At 54.1% G+C, this 25,931-nt stretch overlaps 8 protein-coding genes across 8 annotated transcripts; 4 read left to right on the forward strand and 4 right to left on the reverse strand.

Annotated features, from left to right (window-relative positions):
• Positions 1 to 11: 11 nt before the first annotated feature.
• Positions 12 to 1,109, reverse strand: GGS23DRAFT_342179 (uncharacterized protein). The gene has a single exon (XM_051513056.1). It carries the CDS (start codon positions 953 to 955, stop codon positions 335 to 337), a length of 621 nt encoding a protein of 206 aa, XP_051367746.1. The 5' UTR covers positions 956 to 1,109; the 3' UTR covers positions 12 to 334.
• Positions 1,110 to 2,492: 1,383 nt separating this feature from the next.
• On the forward strand, positions 2,493 to 4,389 carry GGS23DRAFT_607777 (putative benzoate 4-monooxygenase cytochrome P450; the record flags this gene model as incomplete). The annotated part of the gene is made up of 5 exons (XM_051520103.1): positions 2,493 to 2,865; positions 2,926 to 3,117; positions 3,177 to 3,508; positions 3,583 to 4,117; positions 4,202 to 4,389. 5 exons carry the CDS (start codon positions 2,493 to 2,495, stop codon positions 4,387 to 4,389), a joined length of 1,620 nt encoding a protein of 539 aa, XP_051367747.1.
• Positions 4,390 to 5,650: 1,261 nt separating this feature from the next.
• Positions 5,651 to 6,865, forward strand: GGS23DRAFT_342296 (HotDog domain-containing protein). The gene has a single exon (XM_051513057.1). The coding sequence runs from the start codon at positions 5,930 to 5,932 to the stop codon at positions 6,644 to 6,646; it is 717 nt and encodes a 238-aa protein (XP_051367748.1). The 5' UTR covers positions 5,651 to 5,929; the 3' UTR covers positions 6,647 to 6,865.
• Positions 6,866 to 7,084: 219 nt separating this feature from the next.
• Positions 7,085 to 8,828, reverse strand: GGS23DRAFT_607778 (tannase and feruloyl esterase; the record flags this gene model as incomplete). The annotated part of the gene is made up of 3 exons (XM_051520104.1): positions 7,085 to 8,194; positions 8,260 to 8,394; positions 8,460 to 8,828. 3 exons carry the CDS (start codon positions 8,826 to 8,828, stop codon positions 7,085 to 7,087), a joined length of 1,614 nt encoding a protein of 537 aa, XP_051367749.1.
• A 2,490-nt stretch (positions 8,829 to 11,318) lies between these two features.
• On the forward strand, positions 11,319 to 12,454 carry GGS23DRAFT_587470 (uncharacterized protein). The gene is made up of 2 exons (XM_051517483.1): positions 11,319 to 11,976; positions 12,029 to 12,454. Exon 1 carries the CDS (start codon positions 11,398 to 11,400, stop codon positions 11,965 to 11,967), a length of 570 nt encoding a protein of 189 aa, XP_051367750.1. The 5' UTR covers positions 11,319 to 11,397; the 3' UTR covers positions 11,968 to 11,976; positions 12,029 to 12,454.
• A 326-nt stretch (positions 12,455 to 12,780) lies between these two features.
• On the forward strand, positions 12,781 to 14,525 carry GGS23DRAFT_587480 (uncharacterized protein). The gene is made up of 4 exons (XM_051517484.1): positions 12,781 to 13,009; positions 13,161 to 13,477; positions 13,541 to 14,164; positions 14,268 to 14,525. Exons 2-4 carry the CDS (start codon positions 13,197 to 13,199, stop codon positions 14,368 to 14,370), a joined length of 1,008 nt encoding a protein of 335 aa, XP_051367751.1. The 5' UTR covers positions 12,781 to 13,009; positions 13,161 to 13,196; the 3' UTR covers positions 14,371 to 14,525.
• Positions 14,526 to 17,994: 3,469 nt separating this feature from the next.
• On the reverse strand, positions 17,995 to 19,989 carry GGS23DRAFT_587482 (heterokaryon incompatibility protein-domain-containing protein). The gene has a single exon (XM_051517485.1). The coding sequence runs from the start codon at positions 19,916 to 19,918 to the stop codon at positions 18,341 to 18,343; it is 1,578 nt and encodes a 525-aa protein (XP_051367752.1). The 5' UTR covers positions 19,919 to 19,989; the 3' UTR covers positions 17,995 to 18,340.
• A 458-nt stretch (positions 19,990 to 20,447) lies between these two features.
• Positions 20,448 to 25,535, reverse strand: GGS23DRAFT_342427 (phospholipid-translocating P-type ATPase). The gene is made up of 2 exons (XM_051513058.1): positions 21,199 to 25,535; positions 20,448 to 21,132 (listed from the first exon to the last, which is right to left on the reverse strand). The coding sequence occupies exons 1-2, from the start codon at positions 25,338 to 25,340 to the stop codon at positions 20,559 to 20,561; spliced, it is 4,716 nt and encodes a 1,571-aa protein (XP_051367753.1). The 5' UTR covers positions 25,341 to 25,535; the 3' UTR covers positions 20,448 to 20,558.
• Between the last annotated feature and the right edge of the window lie 396 nt (positions 25,536 to 25,931).

The following is a 25,931-nucleotide window of genomic DNA, read 5'->3' on the forward strand; positions in this document are numbered from 1 at the left end:
CGAGCGAGCGGCCGACTCCGTCTTGGGCCTCACCGTCGCCAACAACACAGCCGACCCCTTAGGTGTATCCTGCCACTACTTGTCGGAAGACATCCGGCAGCACCACTCCTTTCCCGACATATGATTTTCGAACTACATGGCGCCAATAGATAGCTCGCTTGCTCGAGTATTACTTGGGAGCATTCGTCGCGTTACATCACCTTGCCTTGCGCGACTCGGGAGGACGGATGTAACCAAGGTGATCCCGACGGAGAGGGGGGGCGCAACAAGTTGCGACAACAGTTCTAGAGCCGGACGAATACTTTTCAGTGCTGCAGACGGGCGTGACATCCCATCAAAGGGCCGCGACGAGGCCGACAAACATTAGCACGGCGATGGTCCATATCCTTAGACTGTCTGATGCCCTCTGGCTGTCGTACCGGCCGCTTCCGCCATTCGTCGGCGTGGGCGCCGCGCCGGCTGTCGAGCTGGCTGGGCGCACTGTCGGGACGTTAAGCGGGTGTAAGGCCGCGGAGGTCCAACTAGGCGGGGCCTCGGCCGCCGTAACAGCAACGGTGTCATCGGACGCAGCCAGCGTGTCGTCGTAGTTGCGGACAACGCACCAGTGGCTGGCCCCGGTGATGTCCTGGGCGATGTCTTCGGGCAGGTCGGTCTCGTCGACGAAGGTCATGCAGGTCTCGACCTTGCGCGGCGGCCCGATCGACCCGTCCAGCATCGTCTCCCCGGGCACCTCGCAGAACTGCATCTCGCACGCCGTGTTGCCCGGGATGCGCTGCACCCGCGCGCCGACCTGGTCGCAGCACTGCTGCAGGGACACCACGCCGTATTGCATGTCCGGCGGCGACTCCAGCGCCCAGCTGCGGTACGAGAAGGTCACGCCGCACGCGAAGTCGGTGATGTTGCGGAGCGCGTTGCGCGTGCTGCACGTGCTGTTGGCGTCCACGATTCCCGCCATGGTCCGAAACGGGGAGGGGAGTGGGGGTGTGCAGGGAGTGAGTGGGCGATAGACGACTCTCGGAGCCTCCCTCGTATCGGTTGGCCTAGATGACGATGGTCGTCGGGATATGTCGTGGTCTCGAGGATGCCAGACTGATCCACTTCCGCCCAGTAATGGCCCCGGTCCAAAGCGGCAGCGGATGCCACGCGGTGACGAGTGAGGGCCCTGGAACCACGTGTGCGAATCTGTGCGCGCTATAATAAGTGCATGGCAATGGCGGGCGGCGAAGAGCCTCGACGGGTTGGGTGCGAAGATGATGCGATCAGATGGTGATGGAAGAGGAGAAAATACCAAGGCGAGCGCGAAGTCGATCTGGTCAGCCTCCTGAAATCAAGCCAAGGCCTTCAGATGGAGTCAGGGTGGCGCTTGGCGCTCGCCATGGACGGAGCCAACGGCCAACAGAGACTTGGCAGAGTCTTGGTCTGGGAGGTCGACCGACGACGAGACTTCGAATAATGAGCCCATATCCAGCGTTACCTGCCTAGTCTGCCTTTACAAGCGTTTACAAAGAAGTTCACAAAGATCAGCAAAGACGTGGTGTCGCTGATGGCGCCAGACCCGATGGCCCCCCTGCCCTGCCTGGTGTGGGAGTGGGAGGGGAGGAGGGGTTGTCGCTAAACTGACTGTTGCATCGCGATGATACTATCGAAGTAGATATAGACGTCACGGCGGAAGATATACAGGCAAATAAAAATAGATATATTTCGCGAGCTGAAGCAGTCGGTGCTGACGCCACACCCGCATTTACACCATCTGGGTGACTGCACACCTTATCGACGAGAAGAAGTTCCGATAGTTATATTACTGAGTTTACCACCATCCAACGCCTACAGAAGACAATCGATAGGCAATTCATCCCAAGTGACCCCAAAGCGCCGACTATCTATTTGATTCTGATAAAGCTACGATGCAACCATGATCGCTGATATATGCCTAGGTATGTATGTTCAGGTAAAAATCGATCCCCTTACTCAGACCTCGACCATAGTATGACGATGGCAAGCTGACCACCTACCCCGCAAACATGTCGATGGGAAGAGGGCATAGCCAATCTGCGTGTGCAGGAGGAGGTTGTATGCGTTTTATATGTGTGTAATATGTAGGGAGTGCAGGTAGGTGGTAGGTATGCCATCATCTCATCTTCGGACTTATGCCCCAACCTGCAGATGTCGGGCATGAGAAACCCGGTAGTTCTAGCCGGTGAAAATACACCCCATACCTCCCATCGCGAGTGAGAATGATGCGCTGGAATCCCGGAGATTGGATGTGGCCGGCCAGTCTTTCTTCCCCTATAAGTAATCCAACGCTCTTGATCGAACCCGCAGCGTCGCCGCTGCGAGCTCTAAACGTCAGTCCTCTTCATCTAAGCATCCTCACACTTTCTCACCCACAACTGGTACATCGGTTCCTTAATATGGCTGCCATGGAGCATATATCTCTCCTCTCTAAGTATACCCTTGGCCTAGGCTCTCAGGGCCATGCTGCTCAAGTCGCCATGTACAGCGGCCTGTTAGGGGTTACGTTCCATCTCGGTTTCGCCCGCGTTGTCTTCCTGGAGCGCTTCATGTATCAGCTCATCGGAATGGTCTGCCTCATCATTGCTGGCCTCGCCTATCTTTACGCCTCTGCCGGTCTTCCTGTTGTCGACATCTTGACCCGACTCTCCATCGTCGCCGGCAGCTTCAACGCAGGACTCTTTTCCAGCATGACCATCTATAGGCTATTCTTTCATCCGCTGAACCGGTTTCCTGGGCCCCTAGACCTCAAGATTTCGCGTATCTTCTCCTCGTTGAGAGCAGCAAAGAAGCTCCGATACCATAGGGATGTTGATGAGATGCATGAGAAGTATGGGGACTTCGTACGATCAGGTAAACATGGGATAGAAATGCTCCACTACCGCAGTTGCTGATTAACGACGAGTCAAATAGGCCCACGAGAGCTTAGTATCCGTCGACGATCGGCCGTTGCGACAATTTATGGACCAACTTCGAAGTGTTGGAAGTCATCTTGGTACACCCAAGTGAGTACAGACTCTAAGAAATCCTCCGTTCATATGGCGACGGACCCAGCGGACCATAAGCGAAGGCGTAAGGCCTGGGACATGGGGATGGGATTTAAAGGTGCGTCCCGGTAACACTCAAGAGCCGGGCTGCGACCAGCTTGCTAAAGCAGCGAATAGCCTTGAATATGTACGAACCGCGAGTTAAGAACCTGGTTGATCTTTTTGTCGCCCAGCTATCTCAGCGTAATGATGGGATAGACGTGCCCACTTGGACAATGTACCTCTTCTTTGACGTCGCCGGCGAGGCCGGGTTCGGACAGAGCTTCGAGTGCGTCTCGCGCGGGATAGAGCATCCTGCTATTCAGGCTCTTCACAGTCATATGAGCATGCTGTCTATACTGAGCCACGTACCCTGGTTGTTGAACTTGATAGGGGCTATCCCAATTCTTGCGTCGGGATATAAATCATTCTTCGACTGGTGTAACTCACAACTGGACTCGAGCCAAAGCGTAAGCCTCATTCCTCTAGCATTCTTATTATTACTTATCAACTGTTAAACGCCCCACTGATTCGAACTCTCTAGAAATTCGATCCCGAAAAGTCCCCCCAAGATGTCGCTTCTTGGCTCTTGAGAGCCGTTGCCGCCAAAGACTCGTCCGCCTCGCCGAGTAGAGACTCACTTATTCAGGATTCCCGTGTCATAATCGTGGCGGGAAGCGATACTAGCGCCATGACACTGGCGGTGGTTCTGTATTATATGGCCAAGTTCCCTTCCGTCTTCAAGAAGCTGCAGGCTCGGGTCGACGCCGCGGTGCCTACTCCAGAAGCCTGGACTTACGAGAAGGTAAAGTCGATCAGCTATATTGACAATATTATCGAAGAAAGCCTCCGGTTAAAGCCAGCCCTGCTCATAGGCGGCACTCGGACGACGCCGCCTCAGGGCATCCAAGTCGACGAGGAGCATATCCCTGGAAATACGAACGTCTTCGTGCCGACGCAGATCATTCACACCGACCCGCGGTACTGGAAACAGGCGACGGAGTTCGTGCCCGAAAGATTCGGAGAGCGGCGGGCCGAAATGGGGACTAACGAGGCGCCCTACATACCATTTGGTCTAGGTAAGTGATATCAATAGCCACTTAGGCTTGGTTCCGCAGGGGGAAGAGGACTTCGAAGTGATATTATGTTCCTAACAAAGGTAGGCCCTACCGCTTGCCCGGGGAAGAACTTGGCCATGATGGCCCTGCGCATCGCCATTTCCCGCATCGCCCAGAGCTTCGACATCTCGTTCGCCCCCGGCGAGACTGGCGAGGAGTTCGATACTGAAGAACTGGAAAGCTTCATCACGAAATTGCCGCCGCTCAAACTTCGATTTTTGCCCAGGGCATGAGAGGGAGCTTGCTCTCCTGTCTTGAGAATACTAGGTCAACCAAGCTCGCAGGGTTGGGTCCGTCTGCATAAACGATAACGACGGGCACGTAGTTGGACAGCCTGGCGTTCGCCTCGATACATGCCATGATCCTCCACTCACTCCTCAAAACAGGATAGCTGGGATATACACGGGAGACTTGAAATCTACGAAAGGAAACGTTGCTCTTCTCGGCTAGCTTAGGACGGGGGCCACATAGGATAACGAGCGAGCGTCGGCTCGACTTCGATGCTGTCACTAAAGAACTAGGCGGAAAGATGGGCTTGCAGCTGTCAACCGACCCAGTTGAGAGTAAAACTGGTATAGGTGTCTAATATTCAGACAATAGATTGAGTACCTGCCTTCAGCCGCAACTATTTCAATTCTAGTCATTTTTCCCCATTATGGAGATTCTTAGATGTGCAAGTTTCTCATTCGATATAAGATCCACCCTTTTGTATCAAACTACACGATTGCCCAGGCCCCGACAAGGCAGGAATTAGTTACGCTAGATGCGGCCTCTTCTGCATTTTAGGTAAATACCGGCCTCTTTGGCGCGCAACTCATGCCATTAGACGAGAAAACCGAACACGGAGGTTCCCAGACCCAGCGCTGGCCTTAATATAGTAGATAGTAACACTACTTTCCGTTGAAGGGATATAAATAAGGGTGGCTATACATATATGTTCCATGGGGAGCTCATGATAATTCTAGGTACACCTCCGAATAGGGAAAACGTAAACAAGCTTCAACGTTTTGCTCTAGCACAGCACAACCTTCCATAGTTACGATACCAATGCCTTTCGCTCTCGGGGCAAAGAAGGGTGACAAGAGGATCAGCAATACCTGTTTCGTCATCTTGAACGAATCCTCATACTCGTTGATCGCATCAGCCCTCACGCCCATGTCCATGCCCATGTCTACGCCAGCGACCTTGGAGGGCGGAAACTCTGGTTACCTTCGTCTGTCCATTTTCGAGAAGGGAATTCTGGTGGTAAATCTGTGAATGATTTGAGGCCACCTAGACGGCGGACAATGCAGCCTCTACTTCCCCATGGGCTCAACAATCTGCAGTTCTTACTTGAGCACCGTACGTACGTCGCTAAATCCGCACCGTGGCGTACAGTCACTGTCCCTTGACGATCACGAACGACAGGGGGGGCCCTGGAGTTGGAGGGGTTACGTATCGGGTCGAGGGGGACCAGGGTTGTTGGCGCTTGGCCCTCTCCGTACAAACCATAGTACCTACATACTTGCTTGTGTAGGGATGCCGATTGGGCTGGGACGCCCGCTCAGAATCCTCACTGTTTACGGAGCTCTCATACACAGTTGCGTCGACGTCCATCCGTCCGCCCGTCCGCTCGTCTCGCTCAACCGATCGACCAGCTCAGCTAACAAGTCAACGAATCGAACACAACACTAACTCCGAGTTAGCCTGTGCCATTACCACCACCACCTCGCGCCCGCGCGCCGTCCATCTATCAATCTGTCTCTCGTCCCACTCCATTTGCCCGCCACCACCATGTCCGACGACTCCGACTCCTCTCCTCCCTCGTCGCCCCTCTCCCCCTCCTCCTCCACCTCGTCGCTCCCCCGCAGCACCCACACCAGCAATACCACCAGCAGTAGCAGCAGCAGCAGCAGCCGCGGCAGCGTCGTCGCGGGGACGCCGCCGTCGGACTACGAGCACTTCCTGTCGATCCCGTGGTGCGCGGCGCGGCTGCAGGGGCCGGGGCTAGTGGTGCGGACGCCGCCGAGCCGGACGGCGAAGGCGGACGGGGAGGACGCGCTGTTCGGGGAGACGCTGCGGTCGCGCGAGACGGTGCTGGCGATGGCCGCGGCCTGGGACGCGCCGGGGCCGGGCGCGCTGGTCGACGCCGTCACGCTGTTCCTGACGCTGGGGCCGGGGCTGGCCGGGCACGCGGGCGCCTGCCACGGCGGCGCCGTCGCCGCCCTCCTCGACGAGGCCGCCGGCCTGCTCGCCACCGTCAACCTGCCCGCCGCCGCGCGCCGCCGCGGCGCCTCTGCTGCCGCCCTCCCCCCCGGCCCCTACGTCACCGCCTACCTCAACACCACGTACCTCCGCCCCGTCCCCACCTGCGCCACCGTCCTCGCCCGCGCCCGCTTCCTCCGCGTCGAGGGCCGCAAGTACCTCGCCGAGGCCTGGATCGAGGACGTGCGCGGCCGCACGCTGGCCCACGCCGAGGCGCTGTACGTCCGCGTCAAGAGCGTGCTCTAGTGCTGTCGTGGCAGAGGGAGGGGGGGGGTGTTTACGAGGGGTATTGGGCCGCGGTCGGGCCGCCGCTCGGAGTATCGCTTTTATTGAGGGTGCTAGACGTTTGATCTTTGGGGTTTAGCGATAATCACGGTAGCCGTGGTGTTCTGTTGTGCTATGATTGTTGGAGGTGCTGCCTCGAAAGTACCTACCTACAAGTTGCTTGGTGGGATGATGGGGTATGCCCTCGACCCTTTATCTACGGTGGCCTACGATGGGTGGCGCGCTGCACTGAAGCTTCACGGGAAGTCAAGATTAAATAGGGCAGATGAAGCAAGTGGCTGGGAGAATTCTCTCTCATGAGGTTCAGCTAACGCGAGGCCATCCCAAGAGAGGCCGCCTTTTATACCTATGTACACTATGTCCACCTATACCCTCGCGAACCGAGTGTGTATAAGTCCTTTAATACAGGTTCCTGCACTCCCAGCTTTCCGACTTGTTCAGATCTCCGGCAATGTACTTGGCGTGCTTTGGGTACGGGCAGAGGGGCCGCTGGCTCTCGACGCCCAGGGCGGCGTTGTCGTCGACGAACTTGGTCGCGATGAGCTGGTCGGGAGCCGCGCCGTCCTCGACCCACTTCACCATGGCCAGTATGATGTCGTGCTCGGCGTCCTGGAAGCCTGGGACGGAGTGCGTCGCTCCGCGCAGCGACTGGCTCGCGCTGGCGATGTACCACGGGGCATTGAGCGACCCGGAGCAGTGGTTCATGCCCGGGACGAGGAAGAAGCGGTAGAAGTCGTCGAGGTCGATGCCCTTCGGTACGAGGGTCTTGGCCACCTGTTGGTAGAAGTAGACGCTGCTGCCGGTCGGGATCAGGGCATCTACCGCTCCGTGGTATTTCAAGATCTTGCCTCCGCGCTCTTTGAAGGGGCTGAGATCGAAGTCGTCGGCGGTCGCGCCGCCCGGGTTGATGGAGTTTGCAAATTGCACATCAGCATACGTGAATTTGGTGTGGTCCCAGTCGGTGTTGTTGTACACCCACCACTTGAAGACACCGTACGCAAAGCCCGTAAGACTGGGAATCCCCATAGCGAATCCTGGGTCCGTGCCGAGGGCCATGGATGGGAAGACGAACGTCTGGTTTACGTCTACCCAGGGATTGTAGAATTTGTAAATAGTATCAAGCTGCGCGGCCGTGAGGCATTCCGTATCCGAACTTCCCTTGCACAAGAGCGATTCGTAGTTGAAGTTGCAGCCGTAGGGGTCCGAGATGATGCCGTCGACGAGACCATCTTGCGGGTCACACTGCTTTACGATCTCTGCCAGGATCGCCGGGAAAAGCGAGGGGGAAATGTGCTTTGGGTCTGACAGCGGAAGATTGTAGAGGCCCTGCTGCAGGGTATTCGCCGCCAGGTGCACCGTCCACCATGCCGGCGCGCCGATCGTGACGCCGTCAAACGAGTCCGGGTACAACTGGACTTCCTTCAGGCCCTGCCGGCCCCCAGTGGAGCACCCAGCATAGTACGAGTACTTGATGCCGTCGGCGGCTGCGTAGTAGGTAGTGATGATGGTCTAGAATCCACGTATTAGTTTTGCGCATCTGGAGAGTCTGAAAAGAAGAAGCTTCTCAGACGCACCTTAGCGAGTACAACAGACCCGTGCATGGCCCGGTGAGCCCAGTCTATCACTTTCTCAGGGGCGTCGAGCCCCCACGAGCCGTCGTCGGCAGCAGATGAGTGGCCGGTGTCGGTCGACATGGTAGCAAATCCATACTACCCAAGTCGATCAGCTGGAGTCTTGAATTTTAGAATGTCATTCATGGACGAGAGTTGCCTACCTGGGAGAGTATGCCCATGTCGGGCCAGTTGATGCCCCCACCGAACCCGCCATTGCCGGTAGTCATGAACCGCTCATTCCATGTCGTGTCGGGGAGGAAGAGGCCAAAGTTGTACGCCGAGCTCTCCAAGGACTTGACGTTGATGCCAACCGCGCACAACGCTGGCAGGTTCGTCGCGTTGAAGGGGAAGGGGATGTTGGTCTCGGCCTGGCCGAAGCTGCCGTTCTGCGGCACGGCTTCGACGAAGCTGACCGTCACCTCGGGACGGTCAGCGAGGATCTCGGCGAAGTACTCGGTGGTGCATCCGGCGGCTGCGGCCACCGCTGAGCCGGCGAGCACGGCCAACGGGATCATCAGAGGTTGCTGCATGGCGGGCAGAAGCGTGCCGACGCCAGCTAGATCCGTGGACGAGTGGCTGGGCATGGCAGTATTTATCCCCGGATATTACTCCAGTCATGCAGATGCGGGATTCACATGTGGCAGGTCCCTTTCCGAGCCGTTATATACGAATGCAACGATGCGTTGCATCGAGATGGGTTTCTACCCAGATCTACGCCCGAGCCCCGGTGCCGGCGCAGAAGACGCCGGGGGGATCGCCATGGGGGATATGAGCCTGCTCAGGTCTGGATTGGCGGATAATACCACAGAGAAGGCCAGGAACAAGGTCCTGGGTGTGCGGAGCGCGCGAGGCATTAGGCCTAAAAGAGAGATTCAGCAAGGCCCCATCGTTCGAGACGCCTATTCCTCGGCCTCGGCACTTGAATATCGAGGAGGAGAGGTGTAGAATATCACCGCTTCTGCGGGAGAGGGGGGGGGCATCTGCGGCAAAACCCTGGGACGAGAATCGTAATAGCAATGCCGGGAGATTGCGATCAATGGGTAGATCATACGCTACACCGAGATGCCCGAAGTGGCTTGGCGTGTGTCTATGATGAATACTTGGCTCAGGCAGTGGACTGGCTGTCGAAAACTCGTTGATACGTTCAAGCTTCCAAGTGCTGGTGCATAGGAGGGCTCCGACGCGATTATTCTGAGACGGTGAGCTCGAGCCGCGAACGTGTTGGAAGAGGGGCCGGACTTGTCGCCTCGCCGCTCTCACCCTATTTCCAGACTGTGTAGGTAGATAAGTGGTAAAAAGGGGTGGTGGCTTGGCTGCTGCCCCTGGATCGTGGACCGTGAATCGCGAATCGAGCGAGATGCGCTGTCATGTCTTTCCTGATTCCGTCGATGAAACAAGCGGTTGTGTCTATGTGGTCACTCTCCCTCCTCCCTCGCCGATATAAGTTCCGTGGATATATTTTTTTGCGCCGCCCGGGACCCCAGAAAGCAAACACCCGGCGGCGGTCGCTGGGGCCCTGGAAACAGAACACCTCGCAATACCACCCGAAATATAAAACTCGATCTCCCCTCTCCTCCCTCCCTCTTACAACCTCTTTTCCTACGCATGCCTCGACGTCAAGACAATAACATGGATGCGACATACCCAGATGAAACCTCTGACTACGGAGATAGGAGCCTCGCCCTAGTAGTTGCCGAGGGGGAATATGCCCGCCCACGATAGTGGCCGCCGCCGCCAGACAGAGTTCCGGACCCTGCCATTCCCCTTACCGTTGCTACAGAGATAGAGCGGATTCCGGCAGAGGAAGTCAAGAAGATGCAGGTAGCCGGGTTGCGGGCAGTCGATACTCTAGGGGGCGAGGTATCCCTCCGCATATCTCCTGTCCCCATCTGCCTCCGGCGGCGGGCTAACGTCCCCGACTCGCAGCGTCAGAAAGCCTCAGGGCGTATTACGAATTCACGTGGGGCGTCATGTTCTCCGTTGCCAAGCTTAAGGATCCTCTGTCTCAACATCCTTGTTGCTATAATACTGGGAGCAATGCTAAATCCGAGTGTCACGACCCAGGGGGCAGGCGAATACGACAGGCCACCGGAAAAAAGGCCGGGTCGAACCCGGGGCGATTCGGGCTGCATCATTGCTCCGATCGAAATCCGGCAAACGGGTTGCCGATGAGAGCGTTTCTCTCTAGGTGGCCATGGCTACGGGCTAACGGTGACACCCGTCCGATATTATCTCTTCTCTGTATGTCAACATGGCATGTGGTGGCGGTTTGGCTACGGGAGGGAATGTTACGAAGTATTATAGAGGGAAACAGTGGCAATCGGTCTCTGTATTGTGCTGGAATTAGGGACCTCTCTAGATGCCGTCTTCATACCTATATCCAAACAAGAGGGAGTTCACGATTTCGTACATTACTGAAACAGGAAGTTGAACTTCCCCCCTTTCTCTCTCCCTCTCTCCCTCCCCCCCCCCCCCCTCTCTCTCTCTCTTTGTCCTCCCTTCTTCTTCTCTCTCGCTACCTCTGCCAGCACAGGCATCACCACGAGATAGGCACCTGACCTAGCAATACCGATATAGCATCCCCCATTCCGAAGCGACTGCTTTCCTTCCTTCATGTAACGTCGGCGCCTAGTAACACCAGAGTGCTAGCGTGCGTGTGCGCCGGGTTACCCCCGGGACACGCCGACACCGACATTACCCGTCATCCAGGCTGGTCTACCCCTAGAGCAAAGAGGGCCGGGTTATGCCCACACGGTGAGGACACGAAGCAATGCAGTTGGCGTACATAGCCGACTTGAGGTTATGTACTAATGCAGGCTATACGATAGTAGTAGAGCGTACCTTTCGTATAGGAGGTCCTTTATCTACCGTATGGAGACAGGCAGTATCGTATGGTACTAGCGCGCGGGGGCGCGTACCTTATAGTAGCGGTCGAGATTAGTAGGTTACTTAACGAAGGATAGGTTCGATTCCTAATAGCGCTACTTGGTAGTCTTCGCTACTCCCAGAGGTGTCCATCTCTGATATTTCTTCCACTCTCCCCTCTCCCACCATCCCCAGCATCACCGCTCTCGCTCTTCTGACCAGATATTGTCCGTGATGGGCGCTGCTATCGGCGCCGACTTGTTCCCGCTCCACACGAGCCGCAACGTCAACTTCCGCCTGTGTGACTACACTCCCGACACTGCTGCCCCGAAGAGTGAGAACGGCTGTGGCGCCCATCGTGACTACGGCACCTTCAGCATCATCTTCCAGGACGGCACCTCCGGTCTGGAGATCGAGAGCGCGTACGAGCCCGGCGAATGGCTTCCCGTCCCAGCCGATAAGGTTGTCGTGCTCTGCGGCTGGTGTGCGTACATTGTTAGCGATGGCGAGCTACGAGCTGTCCGAAATCGGGTCCGTCGTCAGCCTGGAGTGAGAAGGCTGAGCGCCGTTTTGTTCGTGGCTCCAGACCTGGATGTGACCCTGAAGCCCATCGTCTCGGTAGAGCGCGCTTTGGGAAAGCCTGCCGCCCTCTTTTCGTCCGAGATCATGGAGGGCAAGATCAACGTAGGCTGGTTCAAGGAGTTTATGGGTAAGAGGTGGCGTTGGCGTGAGGGAAACGCTCAGCTTGAGGATAGCGAGGACCCCACCCAGGACGAGGATATCGAACGCCTAATCCTAGGCTAGCTGATTAGACTTAATGCTGTTAGTTCCGGGCTACAGCAACGACTAGGACAGCAAAACCCACCACTCCTTTAGAGAAAATGGTTGATGGAATGGCGAGAATCGAATGGATTGCATGGCGTATCCATCTGCCCGTTTTATCAGGTAGAGATAAGCAGAGCCATGATACCTAATGTTGAGGCTACCAGGCGACTGGTGAGAGGATCGATGGGCACTCAGGTGGCCTGCTACAACGGCCGAAATCGCGTCAAGTGTCATGTCCCTCTACTCGTGAAGACCGCAGATCACATCACCCCCATGTCTTATTCTAAGTACCTAGGTATTATCTAAGTCTACTTGAGCTACCCCGGATCGAAAGTCTAGCTGACTGCCAGGTAACGCTGTTAGGAATCAAACCTATCCTCCATTAAATAACCCATGGATCTGTAGGAGGTAGGTAGGTAGGTAGGTTAGGTAGTTCAGGCTCCTGATGGAGGTTGTCTAAGCTCCCAATCTAAGTGGTCCAAGCCAAAGCTCCAAGATGCACCGCCACCCATACGGAGCACTTGACACAAGAATACCTACCTGCCTATGCATTCAACATCTGCCTTGCACGAGTATACAGAGAGGAGTATACAGACCAGCCCAACTACCTAGGTACCTAGGTACTCATAGTCCCCTATACCTCGCCCCAAAGCGGGTTACGGCTTCCTAAAGATTCTATTGGCTCTTTTCAAAACAACTTACCTAACACTCCACCAACTGGTTGGGGTGAGTTTTTTTTGGGATTACTTAAGCTACCACCGCCAAGTCTGCACCACCAACACCAACTAGCTGCACCACTACCACAACCACCACTTATTACGAGAAACGAGCTCCTGGGCAACATTTGATTGCGACAAAGAATCAAGTTCACTGTCGTACGGTGGCTAGAAATGCAGTTGGGAGGAAACTCTCACGACCCTTGTACGGAACAGGAATACAGCTCGGCACAAAGCGGGGTTTTTTTTCGCTTAGTCCGGTTAGAGGTCGGGGCGAGGTACAGGGGACTAATGCAGTTGGGCTGGTCTGTATACTCTCTCTCCTCCTCCTCGCCTTGCACATGTGGTTGTCCGGATCGATAGGCATCCTCAGTTGGTGTTGGTTCGTGACTCATGCCGATACTCGCGAGCAGCATAAAACCTCCCAAGTGTTTTCCAAAATTCTTACCTGCCTAGGTAATATCGGCTCCTGCTTAGTGACCAAGCTACACCATGGGACCTCAAACTAGATCGGCTGACGAAGACAAAAAAGTCTCTCAGATACACTCGATCTGTCGTGAGATTCGCTCCATTTACGACGCTGGTACTCCATTCTACACAAAAGATGCCATCCGTAAAGTCGGAGAAGAACTTCGGCGTTTTCAGAAGGGAGAGCGGCCTGATGGTGGAAACATCATTCTGAAAGGGGTCAATGGGGTCGATTACGAAGTCTTCGTCAACCCCCTTACCCGCGATCCACTGGGAGAGAATGAGCATCTCGGGGCTGCGAAGTGGTGAGACAGCACCGAGGTTTCCACGCCGAATTACTATTCTTTTTGTGCTAAAGTTGGCGATAGGATGATCCGTTACCACTCGGTCAACTGTCTCACTACTTACCCATACAAACACGCGGACTTCTTCGATTTCCCGTCGGCGTACCTCCCGATGCGGATTTTCCCCCCCATCATGTGGCTTCGAGATGATCACCCCGTATACAGGATACCGCCTACGCCACCCGCAGAAGACTTCAGCGCGTACCAGGCCATCGAGCGACAATGGAGGACGACCCAACATTACGAGCGGCTCCAGGAAATACTTGCTACCGTCGAAATCCCCTTTGCCCTAACAAAGCTTGTTGCCCTTGCGCTGGGTCCTTTTACTATCAAATCGCGCCTACTCGATCGCCCCGTCCTTCAACACGCGCTAGTCTCCGCGATTCATTCAACTCTGGTTCAGCGTGGTATTCTCTCGTTATCGTCCGAGCGGTACGTGCAAGACCCAGCGTACACGCAGCGAGATAGGGATATCCTTGACTCCCTCGGATTGACCGTTCTATACGACCCGCAAGCGTTTTTGGAGTTAGACGAGTCCAGTGTACTCGTGTGTATCAGCCCAAACCCTCCAGTAAATGAGATCGTGGCAGACATATGCCGCCCGGGTATTATCATATGGGATAGAGAAAGCCAGATTTTACCTTACAGGTAAGCCAGAGCTACAATCCCACAGCCAAATTTGCGACATACCTAGGTACCTAGGTGGTTTTATGTGTGGACGCACTTGTCTAACATTGTTGGTACTTTACAGTCCGAGAGTAAAAAGTATGGTCGGGAACGAATATTACGAGATCGAGATTCCCACTCACGAGGGCTTTGGTAATCTCGTCATGCTAGTCAGAAAATCTACCTAATTGTGCCGACAGTCGTAGCTTGGTTAGGCAGATACCTAGGTAGATACGAAATGAGTAGGCCGGGCAGGACAGAGACTGAAGAGAGAGACCGATCTTGTAAGGAAGCAAGTTTTTATGAAACACGATCGCGTTAAATAAGCAAGCCAGTAAAGACAGTATTGTTCCGCATTATACCAGTATAAAAACGAGTGACTTGAGTTAGACCCCTAGTATCAAAGGCAACTTGTAGCACCCATCTTTCCCGAGCCGCAACGAAATTCAAACGAATGACCTGAGTTGGACAATAGAAACCATACCCGTGCTCGTACCCTTCGTACCCCCTATCCTCACTCGTGCCCCCTATCCTCACTCGTGCCCCCTATCCTCACTCGTGCCCCCTATCCTCACTCGTGCCCCCTATCCTCACTCGTGCCCCCTATCCTCACTCGTTCCTAGTGATGCATGGTAGCGGTTCCCATTCTCATTATCCATCAGTCGTAATCTGGCGTGTTGCACTCATAGCAACGGCGACGCATCCTGTAGGTTTCGGTAATCTGGGGGACACAATTCGGCCAGCGATCGCACGCCCTAGTAATGACAGTCCTAATGTGACCGCAAGTGTATACGTAATCAGTTCCGTCACACATGTCTATTGCTTATTAGCTGATTAATCCATCTAGGTAAAAATAATAAAGCCAACGAACACCACTGCAGGGAGGAAATAAGAAAATAAAGGCCCAGGAAATAGGGGAAGCGACGCTATACATACTGGCTTTGGTTCGGGGTTGTTAGATTGCTTGAAAAAGCTCAAGTTTTTTCTAATCTCGAAAGACCTGATATCGAATCTGATGTCGCTTGGGAATCGTAGCTTGTTTAATAGTGGTGGTGAAACTTGATCGTTGAATGCTCTGATGTCGAGTGAATGTTGACTCGGATGGCATTTCTAACGAGGCATTCGTAACTTATATACTCGTCTTCTCCTCGATATCGCTGGCAGCACGCGTGACTTAACACTTCTCCCAGTTGGTTCAACGATTATTACATCTTCACAAATGGAAATAGGTCCTCTGTTCTGCGACCTACATAGTCCAACATCTTCGACCGGGCCGCAACCATCATACCCTGTCTTTCCGGTGACAGTAGGTGCCTACGTAGGCTGAAAGACGGCATGTTGGTAGGATAGAACCAGATAAACATGTCATGTTCCAGGTCGAAGAAAGTGGCCTCTGTGCGTATGACATATTACTCATATCAGGGAGGCAGGTCGATCAGCAAGTGCTGTAATTATCCAGCATGTCGCCCAGGACGACTGAAGCATCACGATAGCTCCCTCAAGAGTCAGCCTCAAGGAACTACAGAGAAATCGCGGCTTGCTCGTTGGAGGTTTGTATTATCAAGGATAATAGGACGTTCTAGGTTATTTCTTGTGGGCATAGGCCCTGCCTGACCTGACCAGGCAAGTCCGCTTGGTTTCACCTCTCCCATCCGCATAACCAGCCCTTCAAAGTCAATCCGTCCTCCCTAGTGAATGTAGATACCGAGACCACAACACAACGCATTTTGATTCTCGCCGCTTAGGTATCCCTCAGCGGCCATTCGACGCCACATGATCCTCGCAGCATGACCTGCTCAGCCCTTCAAGGAGTCAGTGGTTACCTCCAACAAATCGTCTACTCGCGTTGGAACGTGTTGTTGGCGCTATAATAACACAAGGTGCCCAATTGTGGCGCAATAAGGCTACCTCACAAAAGAGCCGCTCAGAGACCACACCCAAAGTTGGGATGCGATGTTGGCAATTCGCATACATACTGCCCGCCAGTGTAGTAACCCCTTGCACATTAAATAACCACATGTAACTAACTACCTGGGCACGCTCTTGGGAGGAAGTGGGAGGGCCCCTTTTTCCACAGGCAAACCTTGGCTGCTTCTAGTCCACGCATCAATAAGATATTTGAAAGGTACTTAGGTATTCGAGCATATGACAATAATATAGGCAAATAATTTCGGACTTCATCTACCGCTATTTGTCCCAAATTTGCCTACATAAGCTAGGTCACCGCTTCACGAGCCACCGCTTCGCGGACCACCTTTTTACAAATATGCTTATAAATAAACGATTTTTACCCGTAAAAAGGCGGGTGAATTTTTTTTAGGTTGATTAGTAAATGATTTAACTAGTTTTATATAAATTTAGGATTTTTTCCCTTATCTTGATAGGTTTTTATATAATTTTTTAACGAAGGTACCGAAAAAGTTCGTAAATACCGTTTTAAACCCGATTTTTCACGGTAATAAAGTGGGGCTATTACGTAATCCTTGATAGTATAATTAGAGAAATGGCTATTATTATTTAACCTTTTTTTTATTTAGTAATACGATTTTTATTTAATTTATTATTCTAAATAATATATTAAATTTCTTTATTTTTTTAGCGTTATTTTACGCGATTTTATATGGGAAATTTAGACAGTAAAGGTTGGTACGATTTCCCATACAAAATGACCTTAAATAACTGCAAAAAAATGATAAGTTTTTAGGTGTTTTTTTAAGATAATAAATTAAATAAAAATCGTATTACTAAATAAAAAGAAGATTAAATAATAATGGCCATTTCTCTAACTATACTATCAAGGATTACGTAATAGCCCTACTTTATTGCCGTAAAAAATTAGGTTTAAACCGGTATTCACGAACTTTTTCGGCACCTTCGTTAAAAAATTATATAAAAACCTATCAAGATAAGGGAAAAAATCCTAAATTTATATAAAACTAGTTAAACCATTTACTAATCAACCTAAAAAAAAATTTACCCGCTTTTGTACGGGTAAAAATCGTTTATTTATAAGCATATTTGTAAAAAGGTAGTCCGCGAAGCGGTGGCTCGTGAAGCGGTAACCTAACTTACTGAAGAGGGACAATTTGGGCACGCTGTTGGGGGAAACGGATAGGACAAGAACAGCTACAGCTGCCAGCAGCTGTCCCAGTGCCGATCAGACGAGCTTACAGCTGTAGCCGGCTGTGGACTATTAACCGGCTAGCTGTAAAGGCAGCTGGGAGCAAAAGAAAGTGATGAGGGCTAGAAGGGCATATTAGAGACGAGTGAATTCCTATAAGTAGGTGGCTATGGTGATAACTACAGGATGAAGTGTGTACGATGAAAATCTGTGTGCGAAACCCATATAAATACTTATTAAATGGCCTACGTGGCCTAGTCCCACCGCACCACTACAATATCCTTAGATTTAAGCCTGCTAGTAGTTATATAAGAAACCTACTTGCTCAAGTAATCAATTAGTGAGAGGTTAAGGGGTTTGGCGAGGGTAACTTTCGGGTGATGCGATAGGCTAAGAAACTTATAAATGTTAAAAGTCTGGAAAGCATTAGGCGAGTTCTTTTATTATACTAAGAAAAAGACTAAAAGGTAAAGGGGGTTATTGTTAGCGACTCCGAGATACCATAAAAGGCAAGAAAGTTGTATATTAATTCGATTGTCTTCGAGGAGAAGCTGGTCTGCCTCGCTGATCACCAGGACTCTGGAAATAAGAGGCCGGACTTCAGGTTAGCTTCTTGAACCCAATAGGAGATTCCATTCATGTTAGGGGGGCAACACCAGGACGAAACGGCTTGATGCGAGGAAGAATCTTGTTACTTCGCATTATAGCTATGCAATATTCTATTATCGCCTCGCGGATTCGTAGGCAAGCCGTAACTACTCTCATGAATGTTGCTTGGATAAATACGAATCCACCCCTTTGCCAGAAGTATACACAACGAGGCACAGAAACCCGATCCTCCTGAGTTTCTGGATCCAATTCTCACATACAGGTAGTGGAGTTAATACCCTACGTCTCAGTGGGGTTCTTAAGGGATCGCGTTGCTAATAAGCCAGTTGCTTTTACCCCTTCCCTGTCCATATCCTGCATCGGGAGTAGCCAGATCCTGTAGCCACTGTAGTAACTGGCGTCTCGTTCTCATTAACACACCGCACTAGTCATCGTAGATTGAACTCCTCGATGAGAATCTCTCCGCGCTGAATCTTCTCAAGGTATATCTGGTCCGGTCGGGTGTCGAGTCGACAAGTGCCGACATAAGCCCAGGTTGACTCGTCCCGACGTCTCAAGAGGGCGGTCCAACTTAGACCGTCGAGGAAACACAAGACATCTCCGGGAAGAGTCTTCTCCGGGCCGGAACCCGGGTTTCCTTGTTCCGTTCGGAAGAAATTGCTTGCTTCACACCGCTCTCCTTTAGTACTAGGTATCCCCATGACTCCCATTTGTTCCAAAGACGACACCTTGTCGGCGACAAGGTCGCTTTGGAACTCGTAGATGTTTATTTCGGCCACGGCCTCCAGACGGGCGCCAGATATACTCAATATGTCGCCTGCTTTTATTGACGGCAGCTGTAGAGGAAACGCGGCCAACGGTGCATCCCGGACTGCATTCGGGCGCCACACGAAGTCTATGGGCATTTCCCACGAGAATCCTGCGCGCTTCGCCCTCATGCCCAAGTTCGGAAGCCAGGAGGGGAATCCGTCGGCCTCTGAATAATCTTTGTGCCCTATGCCGGCCCAACTCAACATGTCCTTGTAGTCGCCCTGCGCTAGTACGCCCGCAAACCATTCGCGATACAGATCGACAACTGGCTTTTCGTAGTCGGGCGTGATGTCCAGCTCTACGACCCCGAGCAGACCGTAGATGGCGTCGAGCGGGTTGCTCGAAGAGCAGCGATTCGAAATCCCCGCCACCACGTACGCGGGCACGTCCCGGCCGTGTTCCTTCAGGTATCCGACCAGCGGGATCAACGGCACCGTCGGGGAACACTTCATGGGCGCCCCATCGACGAAGTCGTTGTAGTCCTCCAGCTGACGATAGGTAACGCAGTCGTTGCCGTAGCAGAACAGGTGCCTGTCCGGGTCCGACGCCAGGACCAGCTCCTGGACGATCCAGGTCCGGGTCCAGTACGGCGATTCCGCGAGGTTTATCGCGCCGATGTATTCCTCGATGTTCGAATAGCGGCCCATGCAAGGCGAAGGATCCCTCAGCACTTGCTCGAACGTCAGCCGCTTTCTGGCCGCTTGGCCCGCCAGCCGACCCCCCCTTGACCCTTTGTGGAGAGAGGCAAAGCGCCGCACAGCTCCAAAGTTGATGTCGCCCTGCCCGCCCGTCGGAGCCCCCAGCCACGATACCACGTATAGGGCCGACGAAAATACCAAGCCCATCAGCCTGACCTGGTGTCCCCTCTCTGCGACGTCTCTCTGGTTGATGCAGATCGCGTCGGCCCACAGCGGGAGAGATACCGCCCCTCTGAACAGTTTCCACCTACGTAAATGACGCAAAGCGACGGCCAGGTTTCTCGTAATCTCGACTTTCGACCCATTAACTACGGCCTCGACGTTCTGCGTTTCGTCGCCCCACACGTAGGATAAGGCAGCATAGCACGGACAGTCCTCAAAAGGTGCCGTAATCATCCGGGCCGTGATCGCTTCATCCTCCTTCCCATTCCAAGTTAAGTAGAGCAGCCGTATTTCCCCCTTGTCTTGGTCCAAAGATTTGTATATCGGGGCCGACATATTACCCACATCCGAAGGCGAGGTTCTCCTAAAAGGGCAGCCGAGGTTTAGGGGGCGAGAGAAAGGAAGAGGCAAAAAAGAGGGGGTGAAACCGTAGAGCTTCGTTCGATACTTACTTACACCACCCCACGTCCATGCGCTGACAGCTCGCCAACCCTCGATGTAACACACCTACCTGTGATCGTCCAGTAGGCAGCCCTGCTCTCACATATCAGGCATCGACGGGTGTGGCTGACGCGGATGTGGTTAAATAGCTAGTTCAAGCCGTGCGCAAGGATGCGTTCCAACAGAGATCGCGCGACAGCACAGCCCCCCCCCCAGCAACCAACCGTCTCTACCTAGTCTCAAGGTCGTATGTAAATATTTGTACGCAAAGTAAATTTGAATGTGCGTATATATTGGAGATTCAGTTATCGTAGTAGTCTTACACCGTATTGCATCTGGGGGTATCTATAAGCGTCCCGAGTCATAAGCCCCATGATCACTTGGTATTCCCGTCAAGTGGTAGCCTGCCCTCCTCCTGCCTTCGAGAGTGGAAAAACAAAACAACCGAGAGCTTCCACATCGAAGCACCAAACGCCAAACTACTCCGAGAATCATATGTATATCTCCAAAGAAAAGGCTCCCTCCCTCATGTCGTCTATATCCGATCACCCATATGGGCCGTAAGCCCATGCGCGCTCGTGTTAATTAGGGATCGCTCGCCCCGCTGCGCTGGCCCGGGCACATATTGGCTGTTAGACCTTTCAGGTCCGTAGTAGTAGCTGCGGCGCTGCCCCTTTCCTGACGAGACCTCGCTCAGCACGGGGCTTAGAGGCCGCTGGTCGAGATCGCTGGCGGCCGCTGCGCCGTCGCCCCGGCGATCTGCCTCGGCGGACGCGCGGCCCTCCTCAGCGGCGTGCTCCGCGAGCACCTCCAAGACGCCGCCCTCGCGCTCGATCTCCTGCCACAGGTGGTGGTCGCGCGGGAAGTAGATGCGCTGCAGCGCCGTGATGCCGAGCTCGAACGCGATCACGGCCGCGGTGGCCGCCCCGGCCGTCGTCCACCAGCTGAGCTTGTTCCCGAACTCGCGCACGAACGAGCCCCGCACGATGTACGGCCCGATCCCGACGGGGTAGATGCCCCCTATCGCGAGATTCCACATAAACCACAGTATGATAGACAGGGCAAAGCCGGTGAATGTGATGATGGTTTTGTTATGGCACTCCAAGATCCTGTTCGGAACATCACGTTAGACTCGTTTCGTAAAAAGATAGATGAATACCTGGGAAAAGACTTACAAGATCTTTACGTTGATAACCACCACAGCGACGGTAAATGCTAGTTGCCCAAAGGGGAAGAGGGAGTTGTTTTCGGTGAAGAGTATATCCTTGAAGAAGCCCCAGACGACCATATAGATGATTACGGTGTCGACGGCGCCGGAGAGCGACCAGGCGAGATACTTCTTGAAGTTGAAGCCCTGGTTCCGCTGGCCGAACGTGTACAGCTCAGGGACTGCGAGCAGTGTTTCCGCCTTGAGGTCCTGCTCAAACATACCAAGCATAATAACCGGCAGGGAGGTGAAGAGGGCGTTAAACACTGTCAAGCTCCACGCCTCGTAGATCGACGTGCCCGTATATCCGTTCCAGCGCTGGTACTGGGCCTGTACGATATAAAAGACCAGTTCCTTCCAAAACGTCGCGAGGATGTACTTGGCGGTGCGGAGGTACATCCAGCGGCCGTGGACGAGGAGGAGCCGCTGGAGGAATCGGAACTGGGCGATCGAGTAGTCGGCCACACGCGCGGCCTGGAGGCCCTCGCGGCCGGATATGCCGATGCCGACGTGTGACGCTTGGATCATGGCGATGTCGTTGGACCCGTCGCCGATCGCCAGGGTCAGGGAAGACGGGACTGTGTCGCGGATGGACTGGACCAAGCCGGCCTTCTGCGACGGAGACGCCCGGCAGCAGATCACGGAATCGATGCGAACGGCGAGATCGTAGAACATTATTCGCAGCGATTCGTCCTTCTCGATGATGCCTAGGGTGTGGCCGTCTACGACGAGGACGGCGTGGGCCACAGTCCCGCGGCCGACGTCGATCAGAGTCGAGGTTATCTTCTCCTGCAAATCGCCCTCGGCGACGTCGAGGATGTAGACCTCGGAGAAGGGCTTCGCCAGTCTCGCCGAGTGCGCGATATTGATGGCAGTCTCGCGTTTATCGCCCGTGAGCATCCACACTTTGATGTTGGCCCGGCGAAGCTTCTCGATCGTCTCGGGGACGCCGGCCTGGAGCTTGTCCTCGATGGCAGACGCGCCGGCGAGGTCGAAGTCCTGCTCGATCAGCTCCGCCGCCTCCTCGATGCGCTGCTGCCGGTCCACCAGGCTGGTCGAGGCGGCGCGGTATGTCTTTTTCCATTCGTCGTACTCCTCGTCGCGCATGTAGCGATAGGCAAACAGGAGCGTCCGGAGACCCTCCGAGGCGAACTCGCCGATGTGCTGGAAGCACCGCTCGAAGATGGCGCCGTCGTCCGCCGCCACCGCCTCGTTCACGAGCCCGTCGTAGACTTCGTTGGTCCCCGCGAGCAAGACCGGCGAGAGGCCCATCGACCGGCGAGCCGTGTCGGGATCCTCGTCGTATATTGCTGCGGCAGCATCGTCCGAATCCAAGGCCTCGCGCCTCGCGAGCCAAATGTCGAGGTCGTCCGACACAACGGAATGACGGGCCACATCAGTGGACTGGCGCTCACTACCTCTCCGAAAGATGCTGTTACGCTTGCTTATGCTGTTCCTGGGGCTGTATGGGTTGCTAAACGTGCCACTCGTGCGGCTCATGGCCCTGCTGGCCTCTATGCTCCTCCGCTTACTCGCCCTTCGTTCCACATCGGACGCTTTCTTCTTAGCCAGGTGGGCATTCTTTAAACGGGGGATCAGGATGTTATCAGCTCCCTTGCAGAAGACGCAGATTCTACCGTCGGGCATGCGTATGACGATCGACATGCGCTTTCGCTTACTGCTAAACTCGACGACGTCCAGAACCTCGTACGTCTCCGTGACAAGCTCCCCTTCTAGGTTCCGAGATTGGAGATGGATGGAGTGCGTCGGGCGGTCAACGAGGAGGTAGCCGAGATCGCGGGCCGCCTGCACCAGGGCGAGCTCATCCGGAGACGCAGCCTGGAAAGCGATCTTGCCGTCCTCTTTGACCTCCGGTAAGCACGTATGGCACAGCGCTACACAGAGGAGGAATTGCCGGGCCTTCTTCGAAAAGGCAGTGTTGGGATTTTGGTGGATATAACTCAGCATGGCTTCGGTCTTGGGTGTTGTCGCAGGGTGTGCTGGGCGATGTCGTCGCCCCCGAACGGAACCGGACTGATGCTGACTGCTAATCAACGGAGTCTCGACCCGCTCGTCCCTTTCCAGGGCCAGATTTATGCTTGCTTCGCCCTCGAGTTGCGGACCTTTCCCTTTCAAATCGACAGTCTCCTGATCCTGGCTGGTATCCATATCATGGAACCATGCTGTCCCTGCAACGCTGAGCTTCTTAAAGCGCATCTTGTTTTCCGTCAGAGTGCCGGTCTTATCGGAGAAGACGTAGTTGACCTGGCCCAGGTTTTCGAGAATGGTGGTAGTATTGACAACCATGGGCGTATCGGTTTCAGGGTCGTACATCTCGACATCGTCCAACAGGAAGAACTGCCCGACCTTGATAATCTCAAGACTGACATACAAGGACAGCGGGATTAAGGTGTTGAACGCGATGATGAACCCAAACCAAATCTGGGTAAAGGGCACTCCAGCATCGCGTAGATAGGGGGCGTGTCGTTCGTAGGATTCTCTGAACAGATAGTAGCCACCCATGCACCCGACGGTAAGAGTCAATACGACGAAGACGAGGAGGATGACGATACGATTCAGCAGAGTCTGGATCTCAGGAGCCTTCGTTCGAACGTTCCTGTTTGCGTTCATGCGGATCTTGCACTCCTCGCCCGTGTTGACGACCAGCCCGATCACCTGGTCCGTATTCCGCAAGGTCGAGCCGCGGTACACGACATCGTTCATCGTCAAGGGCCGAGTCTCCCCCTCGACAGTCACGCGGCCCTCGAAGTTGTACAGGTCGGCGTTAGGATCCTCGGACACGATTTCGGCTTGGCAGCTCCCCATCTTCTCGATGGTATCGCAATGCTTGGATATTAAGGGGCACGCTTGCTTGCTTTTGAGGTTCGTCTCCCCATCGAGCGCCATGGTTTCGATATACGCGATCCCGTTATGGCCGGTGGCATGGAGGACCACGATGTCGGCCGGCACGTTGTCGTCCCTTCGCAATCGAATTACGTCGCCGACTCTGAGGTCTTGCCATTGAATCGCAGACCACATCGGCTCCTCTTGGATCTCCCCAATTTCCTGCAGCTCCGTCATGTCTTGTTCCTGCTTCCGTCCTTTCCTAAACCTCTTCGTCGCAAACCCCCTTACCTTAATATCTCTGGCGGTTCCCTCCGGGTCGAGAACCCACGCCGGCGCAAGATTCTCGGTCTTATCGAGGATATATCTTCTATAGTCGTCGTAACCTTCCTTCGCCATACTAAAAGACACGAATATGAGCAAAGGGATGAGGGTGGTGTACGAGCCCGTGGTGCTCAGGCCTGGGATCAGCTGCAGGATAGCGATGACCAAGAAGTAGAAGTTGGCGAGCTTGCTGAACTGGAAATACAACTGCTTCGGGAGGAAGGACCACTTGGTATATCGGCTGGAGCGGATGAAATTCGAAATGTAATGTTTACCGCTTCGTTCGTCGATTAGGGGTGTCTTGCGGACAGCGCCGGCGCTGAGGGGTATATGCCGGCCGTCGACGCTCGGCGGGAGCGGTCGCTGGCGCAGCAGACCTTCGATGATCCATTTCTGGTAGTATTCGTTGAATGCATTTTCCAGCTTGACCCGCGGTCCTCGCGCTCGTTTTTGTTGGCGAGTTACCCACGCGCGATAGTTGTCGAGCCGGAATTGCGAATCGTGGCCGGCATCTTCGGCTTCCTGGGTTCGCTTGTCATTCTTGCGCGAACCTCGAGACTCTTCCGCTTGTAAAGGCGCATCGAACGGGTATCCTACGCGTCTTCCCTCATCCGGGCTACCCGTCATTGTCGGTAAGGAAGCATGAGCCCGTGACGGATCGCCAGACCCCATTCGCAGGCCCGACCCGGCGGCTTCGTCAATCGAATCGGAGATCATACGGTCAGGCATGTCTATGCGATGTCGCGCATCATCGTAGGGGACGTCGTAAGAAAACCGCACGCGCTGGGCCGAGCTGTGGGTATTTGATCGTCTTGGTCGCCAACTATCGAGATCTGGTACTTCTTCGCCAATGTCGGCGTCCGCGTTTCCATCCCCGGGATCGAGAAGATGACGCTGCTGCGGTGTTTCAGTAGGCCCGGATCTGTCATTGTAGTTCGGCATGATACCGAGGGGTTTCAGCTATGGGCCCGAGAACCTTGCCCAGGCGTGCCAAAGCGCAACTCGGGTGATATTCGACGGCCGGGGATCCCCACGAGAGAACCAACAAGGGCTTGGCCGTTAGGATCGTCGGTTCATTTCCAGGCTATGATTGGACGGTTATTGTATCCCCAACATATACCAAGACCCGGCTTGCGCGATCGTAGAACAGGCAGAATTGACGAGGACTCGAAGACGCTCCAGCGTAGTGTATAGGCAGGTATACAGGTCAATAGCCACGTATCCAAATGGCTATCCAGATGCGAAACCGGAGGCGGAAAGATGATATGATGCTGTCGACGAGGGTGGTAAACAAAACACGCCCACACGATCCTTCACTGGGTACTACGACACATGCACCTGCTTGTCCTGAAACGAGAGAATAAAGGCGACACTTATCGAGGCAAGAAAGGGAGGGGAAAGGAGAAAGAAATCAAAGAAAAAAAAGATCGTCCATGCTCTCCCAGATACCTATGGTCTTACTGCCACACTACACCTCGACATAGCCGCAAGATCTAACGAAGCGCCCGCGAGCTACGCGGCCCCGAAAGCCAC

This window comes from Durotheca rogersii, assembly GCF_024521655.1.
Source record: "Durotheca rogersii strain YMJ 92031201 chromosome Unknown GGS23scaffold_38, whole genome shotgun sequence".
NCBI lineage: Eukaryota > Fungi > Ascomycota > Sordariomycetes > Xylariales > Xylariaceae > Durotheca > Durotheca rogersii.

Excerpts from the sequence above, each read along its gene's own strand:
- GGS23DRAFT_587482 (XM_051517485.1), bottom strand. The coding sequence starts at position 19,918 with ATGTCGGCCCCGATATACAAATCTTTGGACCAAGACAAGGGGGAAATA.
- GGS23DRAFT_587480 (XM_051517484.1), top strand. The coding sequence starts at position 13,197 with ATGGGACCTCAAACTAGATCGGCTGACGAAGACAAAAAAGTCTCTCAG. Across the intron at positions 13,478-13,540 it reads CATCTCGGGGCTGCGAAGTG|GATGATCCGTTACCACTCGG; the intron begins GTGAGACAGCAC and ends AGTTGGCGATAG. Across the intron at positions 14,165-14,267 it reads AGCCAGATTTTACCTTACAG|TCCGAGAGTAAAAAGTATGG; the intron begins GTAAGCCAGAGC and ends GGTACTTTACAG.
- GGS23DRAFT_587470 (XM_051517483.1), top strand. The coding sequence starts at position 11,398 with ATGGGCGCTGCTATCGGCGCCGACTTGTTCCCGCTCCACACGAGCCGC.
- GGS23DRAFT_342427 (XM_051513058.1), bottom strand. The coding sequence starts at position 25,340 with ATGCCGAACTACAATGACAGATCCGGGCCTACTGAAACACCGCAGCAG. Across the intron at positions 21,133-21,198 it reads GTTATCAACGTAAAGATCTT|GATCTTGGAGTGCCATAACA; the intron begins GTAAGTCTTTTC and ends TGTTCCGAACAG.
- GGS23DRAFT_342296 (XM_051513057.1), top strand. The coding sequence starts at position 5,930 with ATGTCCGACGACTCCGACTCCTCTCCTCCCTCGTCGCCCCTCTCCCCC.
- GGS23DRAFT_342179 (XM_051513056.1), bottom strand. The coding sequence starts at position 955 with ATGGCGGGAATCGTGGACGCCAACAGCACGTGCAGCACGCGCAACGCG.